The 8178-nt window shown below is 41.4% G+C and overlaps 1 protein-coding gene across 1 annotated transcript; it reads left to right on the top strand.

Annotated features, from left to right (window-relative positions):
- The first annotated feature begins 962 nt into the window (after positions 1 to 962).
- LOC117319887 (ceroid-lipofuscinosis neuronal protein 6-like) lies at positions 963 to 6515 on the top strand. The gene is made up of 5 exons (XM_033874601.1): positions 963 to 1113; positions 4207 to 4309; positions 4888 to 4986; positions 6056 to 6244; positions 6439 to 6515. The coding sequence occupies exons 1-5, from the start codon at positions 1034 to 1036 to the stop codon at positions 6496 to 6498; spliced, it is 531 nt and encodes a 176-aa protein (XP_033730492.1). The 5' UTR covers positions 963 to 1033; the 3' UTR covers positions 6499 to 6515.
- Positions 6516 to 8178: the final 1663 nt, after the last annotated feature.

The following is an 8178-nucleotide window of genomic DNA, read 5'->3' as shown; positions in this document are numbered from 1 at the left end:
GACATACGACTTACGACATTCAAATTTTGAATGTTCAGCCGTTGAACATACGACATACGACATTCAGATTTTGATTTTGAATGTTCAGCGGCTCGACATACGACATACGACATTCAAAATTTTGAATGTTCAGCGGCTCAACATACGACATACAACATTCAGATTTTGAATGTTCAGCCGCTCAACATACGACATTCAAAACTTGATATCTTGTGTTTTTACCAGCCAGCGAGGGAACTTTTGAATGTTCAGCGGCTGGACATACGACATACGACATTCAGATTTTGAATGTTCAGCCGCTGAACATACGACATACGACATTCAGATTTTGATTTTAAATGTTCAACGGGTCGACATACGACATTCAAATTTTGAATGTTCACCGGCTCAACATACGAAATACAACATTCAGATTTTGAATGTTCAGCCGCTCAACATACGACATACGACATACAAAACTTCATATCTTGTGTTTTTACTAGCCAACGAGGGAACTTTTGAATGTTCAGCCGCTGAACATACGACATACGACATACAACATTCAGATTTTGAATGTTCAGCGGCTCGACATACGACATACGACATACGACATTCAAATTTTGAATGTTCAGCGGCTCAACATACGACATACAACATTCAGATTTTGAATGTTCAGCCGCTCAACATACGACATACGACATTCAGATTTTGAATGTTCTGCCGCTGAACATTCAAAAGTTACCTCGTTGGCTGATATGTCGTATGTCGTATGTCGTATGTTGAGCTAACTTCACACAGCCCTTATATTATATAAGACTAGACATGCCCCTGTGCACTACCGATATGTTGTACAATCTTATGGACGTACAGGTCAGCTTGCTTTACCATACGAATCGGTCGCCACAAAACTCGGGTAAACAAACTAGTGTATTGATATGAACGGTTAACATACACTGGGTCAGAACTGTGTACAGTTTGATACGAGAAGCTTCTGATAACACCGTATCTTAAGCGGGTACAAACATTGCACAGTTGATTCAACCAGTCAATCATCATGGCCGATTTGTACGGCAACCTGCGAAAACGTCAGACCCGGGATTACGACTTGGAAGAACCGGATATCGTGATAGACAGGTACTGTGGTGTAATCTTACAGAGCTTGAGAACAATCTCTGAAATAATTATATGTTGTGTTACCCCGCTCTATTTAATCTATAATAAACTTTATTTATTTTACAAAAATTTCGAAACACTCTTGTTGGCTGAAAGCGTGCATGGGGTCTTATTGTACGACAATGAGAAAAGTTTATCACCGTGTTTATCACCCGACCACCTATGACAGTTTATTTTATGTGTATATTCATATTGAACGGTCGACTTATTGAGAAAAAACCAATCTAGTCGAACAGGTGACTCAAAAAAGCATTATAATATTATAATGGGGGGGGGGGGGGGGGGGGGGGGGGGGCATTTTTATTTCACCAATGATTCTTTTTCAAAAAGAACTATTAAGTCATGGATGAAATCACATAACCTTTCTTGTAGTGATAGATTGTAACAAATATTAGATAGTGGGGGAATATAAACATTATCTTACCATGAAAATAAATATAATACAACACATCATGGCCGGTTTTCGTCTTATCATATCAATCACATTACCCCAGAAGGTAGAATTAAAAATACCTACGGAACACTTACATCTCGACATTGGACAATTGCATTATCTACATACTAATCGTTAATGGAAACTTCAGGCGATTTGTCACATGATTCATTATACTATTCGACCGAGTCAGGTCTCTGAATCGAAGAGGTAACGTCCGGACTACCGGTGATCCAGGTCAGGTCTCCGACCCGGAGAGGTAACATCCGGACTACCGGTGATCCAGGTCAGGTCTCCGACCCGGAGAGGTTATGTCCGGACTATCGGTGTACCGGGTGAGGTATCCGACTCGGAGAGGTAACATCCTGACTACCGGTGATCCATCCTGACTACCGGTGATCCGGGTCAGGTCTCCGACTCGGAGAGGTAACATCCGGACTACCGGTGATCCAGGTCAGGTCTCCGACCCGGAGAGGTTATGTCCGGACTATCGGTGTACCAGGTCAGGTCTCCGACTCGGAGAGGTAACGTCCGGACTACCGGTGGACCGGGTCAGGTGTCCGACTCGGAGAGGTAACGTCCTGACTACCGGTGATCCGGGTCAGGTCTCCGACTCGGAGAGGTAACATCCGGACTACCGGTGATCCAGGTCAGGTCTCCGACCCGGAGAGGTTATGTCCGGACTATCGGTGTACCAGGTCAGGTCTCCGACTCGGAGAGGTAACGTCCGAACTACCGGTGATCCGGGTCAGGTATCCGACTCGGAGAGGTAACGTCCGAACTACCGGTGTACCGGGTCAGGTCTCCGACTCGGAGAGGTAACGTCCGGACTACCGGTGATCCAGGTCAGGTCTCCGACCCGGAGAGGTAACGTCCGGACTACCGGTGTACCGGGTCAGGTCTCCGACTCGGAGAGGTAACGTCCGGACTACCGATGTACCGGGTCAGGTCTCCGACTCGGAGAGGTAGGGTCCGGACTACCGGTGATCCGGGTCAGGTCTCCGACTCGGAGAGGTAACGTCCGGACTACCGGTGTACCGGGTCAGGTCTCCGACTCGGAGAGGTAACGTCCGGACTACCGGTGTACCGGGTCAGGTATCCGACTCGGAGAGGTAACATCCGGACTACCGGTGATCCGGGTCAGGTGTCCAACCCGGAGAAGATAACCTCAAACATTTGTAACAAATTTGACAGATTGATCACAAAAAGTGATGCCGAGTTCAACGTTGAGAATGATTAACAGTAGTCAAAGAAATAAACAACAGCAGATACATTTATCTAATATTCCCAGTATTTCTGAGATCGGCAACTTACAAATGTACTTGTCTCGGTGAGAGAGTACATACAAATGTACTTGTCTCGGTGAGAGAGTACATACAAATGCTCTTGTGTCGGTGAGAGAGTACATACAAATCTACTTGTCTCGGTGAGAGAGTACATACACATATACCTGTCTCGGTGAGAGAGTACATACAAATGTACTTGTCTCGGTGAGAGAGTACATACAAATGTACTTGTCTCGGTGAGAGCGTACATACAAATGTACTTGTCTCGGTGAGAGTACATACAAATGTACATGTCTCGGTGAGAGAGTACATACAAATGTACTTGTCTCGGTGAGAGAGTACATATAAATGTACTTGTCTCGGTGAGAGAGTACATATAAATGTACTTGTGTCGGTGAGAGAGTACATATAAATGTACCTGTCTCGGTGAGAGAGTACATATAAATGTACTTGTGTCGGTGAGAGAGTACATACAAATGTACCTGTCTCGGTGAGAGAGTACATACAAATGTACTTGTCTCGGTGAGAGAGTACATACAAATGTCCCTGTCTCGGTGAGAGAGTATATACAAATGTTCCTGTCTCGGTGAGAGAGAGTACATATTAATGCACTTGTCTCGGTGAGAGAGTACATACAAATGTACTTGTCTCGGTGAGAGAGTACATACAAATGTACTTGTCTCGGTGAGAGAGAACATACAAATGTACCTGTCTCGGTGAGAGAGTACATATAAACGTACTTGTCTCGGTGAGAGAGTACATATAAATGTACTTGTCTCGGTGAGAGAGTACATATAAATGTACTTGTCTCGGTGAGAGAGAACATACAAATGTACATGTCTCGGTGAGAGAGAACATACAAATGTACTTGTCCCGGTGAGAGTACATACAAATGTACTTGTCTCGGTGAGAGAGTACATATAAATGTACTTGTCTCGGTGAGAGAGTACATATAAATGTACTTGTCTCGGTGAGAGTACATACAAATGTACTTGTCTCGGTGAGAGTACATACAAATGTACTTGTCTCGGTGAGAGAGTACATATAAATGTACTTGTCTCGGTGAGAGAGTACATATAAATGTACTTGTCTCGGTGAGAGAGTACATATAAATGTACTTGTATCGGTGAGAGAGTACATACAAATGTTCTTGTGTCGGTGAGAGAGTACATAAAAATCAGTGATTTTGTATTTTAAAGTGCTCTACTCTCTTATGTGATACTTGTGGTCCGCAAACCTGAAAATACCTTTCCCTAATTATAACAGATACACCGCAGTGGAGTTTACTATGTTTAAAACCTTGGGAATGATTTGTTTTTATTTTAAATGCTGTAGAGATGACGCGCCCGCCCGGAAGTCGGACAAGTTTCACTGGGATATATGGCTCTTGTTGGCCTTTGAGAATTGGATCTTTGATTTCGGACGTCCGATAGCGGCAGTAAGTTTAGTATCAATGTTTAGGTTTTTCATCATGTAAATAATATTTCATCATTATATCAATTTAATTGTTTCCTCTTTTATCTGATGTTAACGTTGCATGTATTTAAGAGTGAAAGAATCACAACATCAAGTTCTACAACTGTAAACAAAGGGTCAAACATCACCTTTGACCTCTTTTTGACCCCTTCTGCACGGGGCGATTGGTTGAATAGGAGCGGGACGGCATATTTTTTTTACAATTTGTTTTTGTTTTGTTTATAGTTGTGTTAAGTTAGTTGTTCGTAGAGGTGACATTTACTATAATAACGTGTAAGGACAAGTTCATTATCTGTCAACAATCAAATCATACTGAAATTGTATGTGTATACAGTTGACATATATCCTGGGGAAATCTTGATTTTAAAAATATTATATGGGTTTACAGTATAGAGTTGATTCTTTGACCAAATACCATCTCTCATCCGCTAGGCAGCTATCTACTCTGGTAATCATCAGAAATCGGACTTAATTTCCGAAGATTGCCGGATATTTCCTCCGAGATGTTTGTTTTACACTGTAATTTATTTCGTATTGTAGTTGTTTGTACCTGTAGAATGGTTTCCCCTGAGCCAGCCCAGTATCGGCGACTACTTCCATATGGCATACAACGTCATTACACCTTTCTGTATTCTCAAGGTATGTGAATTACAACATGAACAGTCTAATTGAATTGTACCTATCTCTAATTGAATTGAACCTATCTCTAATTGGATTGTACCTATCTCTAATCGAATTGTACCTATCTCTAATTGAATTGAACCTATCTCTAATTGAATCGAACCTATCTCGAATTGAATTGAACCTATCTCGAATTGAATTGAACCTATCTCTAAATGAATTGAACCTATCTCTAATTGAATTGTACCTATCTCTAATTGAATTGTACCTATCTCTAATTGAATTGTACCTATCTCTAATTGAATTAAACCTATCTCTAATTGAATTGAACCTATCTCTAATTGAATTGTACCTATCTCTAATTGAATTAAACCTATCTTTAATTGAATTGAACCTTTCTAAATTATTTGAAGATAAGTTCAATTGATTGAATGTAATTATTATGTTAATTGGGCGTTCCATAGTTGTCGGCATTGACAACTCCAACAGTGCCGCCTTGTGTTTCCGGTAAAAATTGGCCTTTGTGTTGTTACTCATCGTGGTTCAGACGATCGATGTGTATAAGGTTCGTCCTCTATCTATGAAACCGGAGGACTATAGGTTTCCCCCGTCCGTCTGTCAGTCCGTCCACACAGTTTTCCGCACACTTTCTCAGCCATGCTTCAAGGTGCATGAATGCTGGTGAAAGTTGGTATGTAAATGATAAGCTACAGATCAAGTTAGAGTTTCATGGTGTTTGGGTCAAGGTCATTTTAGCGGGGCCGGTAGGGGGCACTGTTGCTGTAGCTATACCCAGCATCATTGTTTATTTTTGAAATGTTTTATGGAATGGCCTGTCGTGATTACCAAGTGTCAATATTAGGATATTTGTTCTGTACCTGCATCGTTGTATTTACATTGGGGCAAACTTATATTTTACTAACGCGCATCAAGCAATATGTAGTTACCCCAATGTACATCTAAAATGTGAGTTGACGTTGCACATTAGTCGCCTCTTACAGCAGAGGAACAATAGAGTTAGTCAACATTTTTATTTACCGTGTGTTTTCTAATCAGTTTTACGAAAATGACCCTGATTTTTGCGCAGCTGATTGACCGAAGTTCTAGGAAATTATCGTCAACCTTGACCCATTTATGTGTGATAATCTTCGTCATGGGGAGCAGTATACACCTAGTGGGGGATTCCATCAATCATCGCCTCGTCATCATCGGTTATCAGCTCCACCTGTCGGTCAGGGACAATCCCATCATGCAAACTCTACAACCAAAGGAACTGGTAAGTAACAGTTACATCACAATCACCAAGGTATCCAACATGGAATTCAATGGATTTCACACTACTATAATATCGTTATAACATAGATACATTTTACCAACTACAAACATTGAAAATCAATAATTTCGTAAAATTTGATAAAAGTAATTCTAAAACTGTCGACACTTTTGTATATTTGTGTATATTTGTTCCAGATCGACTCTTTTGAACTATTGTATAATTACGACGAAGTTATCGGGCACCTTATGTGGTAAGTGATGTCACAGATACAAACGATACATACACTGAAGATAAATTGCCCAACGTTGAAGAAAATCGCCTTTATTTCTGTAATATATTGAAATGTAATATTGTCAGTTATGATAAAAGAACAATGAAAACAGACCACAATAAATATTGAGGTATGCATTTCTCTTTAAATAACTCTTGTTTACCGCGAAAACACTATTTCGTTTTGTAAGTGGTTTGGTTTGGTTTATTTTGTTTAACGTCCTATTAACATCTAAGGTCATTTAAGGACGGCCTCCCGTGCGTGCGACATGCATGCGTGTGGCGAGTGTGTATGTGTGTTTTGGGGGGCTGCGGTATGTTCGTGTTAAGTCTCCTTGTGATAGGCCGGAACTTTTGCCGATTTATAGTGCTACCTCACTGAAGTATACTGCCGAAGACACCCAGCAAGTTGTTTCACAATAATTAAATTCATGATATTGACAACAAAAGAAAATACAGAGAGACAATATAAATGTCAATCTAAAACAAAAACAAAAACAAAAAAACAACAATATCCAGGTTAATATTCCTAAGAATGCATAATATTTTGATCAGAATGATTCAAAATGATGACGCATTCATGGGCTTATCATCCGTAATGCAGTTCAATTTTTGCCGTCTAATTTTTATAAGCGTTAAATTACTTGGTGAAAAAAAACTCGTCATTCTGCCATCTTTACCATTTGACACTTGTAGCCAATATACTTGAGTTGCCTCCCTTACCTACGGACTACAACATCTCGGGGGGAAAACAAATGCTGAAGGTAAAGTACCCCCTTGTCTAGGTCGATATCTTCGGAAGTTTTTCGGAAATCGCCAGGATTGCCGGAACGTTCCCTGATAATGTCGACCAAGACCAGAGGGATAACTTTGCTGATGATTGCGGTAAAATTTCCCCAGACGCCGGCCAAGACAAGGGGGCAATTAGCTTCAGCATTTGTTTAGACCAAGCGTGACTTCCCAGACCTTTTTTTTCAATATTCTGGACCCCAACATCACTTTCGAGTCCTTGAAGGTCGGTCGTTTAATGCAGTTTTTCTCTTTATATTCGTCAAATATTGTGTCTATTACAAAACGATTATTTTAGACGATTATTTTAGGAATAAAATAAACTCGTTACTTGTATGATCTTATTTAAGCTAACAGTGAACTATATTCGTCTTCGCCTCAGTGGCTAGCCAGTGGTAAGAAATATGCCTACTCCTCTCTGTGACTAACCAGTGGTAACGACATGCCTACTCCTCTCTGTGACTAACCAGGGGTAACGACATGTCTACTTCTCTCTGTGGCTAGTCAAAGGTTAACGACATGCCTATTCCTCTCTGTGGCTAGCCAGGGGTAACGACATGTCTACTTCTCTCTGTGGCTAGTCAAGGGTTAACGACATGCCTACTCCTCTCTGTGGCTAGCCAGGGGTAACGACATGCCTACTCCTCTCTGTGACTAACCAGGGTAACGACATGTCTACTTCTCTCTGTGGCTAGTCAAGGGTTAACGACATGCCTACTCCTCTCTGTGGCTAGTCAGGGGTAACGACATGCCTACTCCTCTCTGTGGCTAGCCAGGGGTAACGACATGCCTACTCCTCTCTGTGGCTAGTCAAGGGTTAACGACATGCCTACTCCTCTCTGTGGCTAGCCAGGGGTAACGACATGCCTACCCTT

This window comes from Pecten maximus, unplaced genomic scaffold (assembly GCF_902652985.1).
Source record: "Pecten maximus unplaced genomic scaffold, xPecMax1.1, whole genome shotgun sequence".
Classification (NCBI taxonomy): domain Eukaryota; kingdom Metazoa; phylum Mollusca; class Bivalvia; order Pectinida; family Pectinidae; genus Pecten; species Pecten maximus.
The sequence above is the reverse complement of the archived record's forward strand: the minus strand, read 5'-3'. Positions and strand labels throughout refer to the sequence as shown.

Excerpts from the sequence above, each read along its gene's own strand:
- LOC117319887 (XM_033874601.1), top strand. The coding sequence starts at position 1,034 with ATGGCCGATTTGTACGGCAACCTGCGAAAACGTCAGACCCGGGATTAC. Across the intron at positions 4,310-4,887 it reads TCGGACGTCCGATAGCGGCA|TTGTTTGTACCTGTAGAATG; the intron begins GTAAGTTTAGTA and ends TTCGTATTGTAG. Across the intron at positions 6,245-6,438 it reads CTCTACAACCAAAGGAACTG|ATCGACTCTTTTGAACTATT; the intron begins GTAAGTAACAGT and ends TATTTGTTCCAG.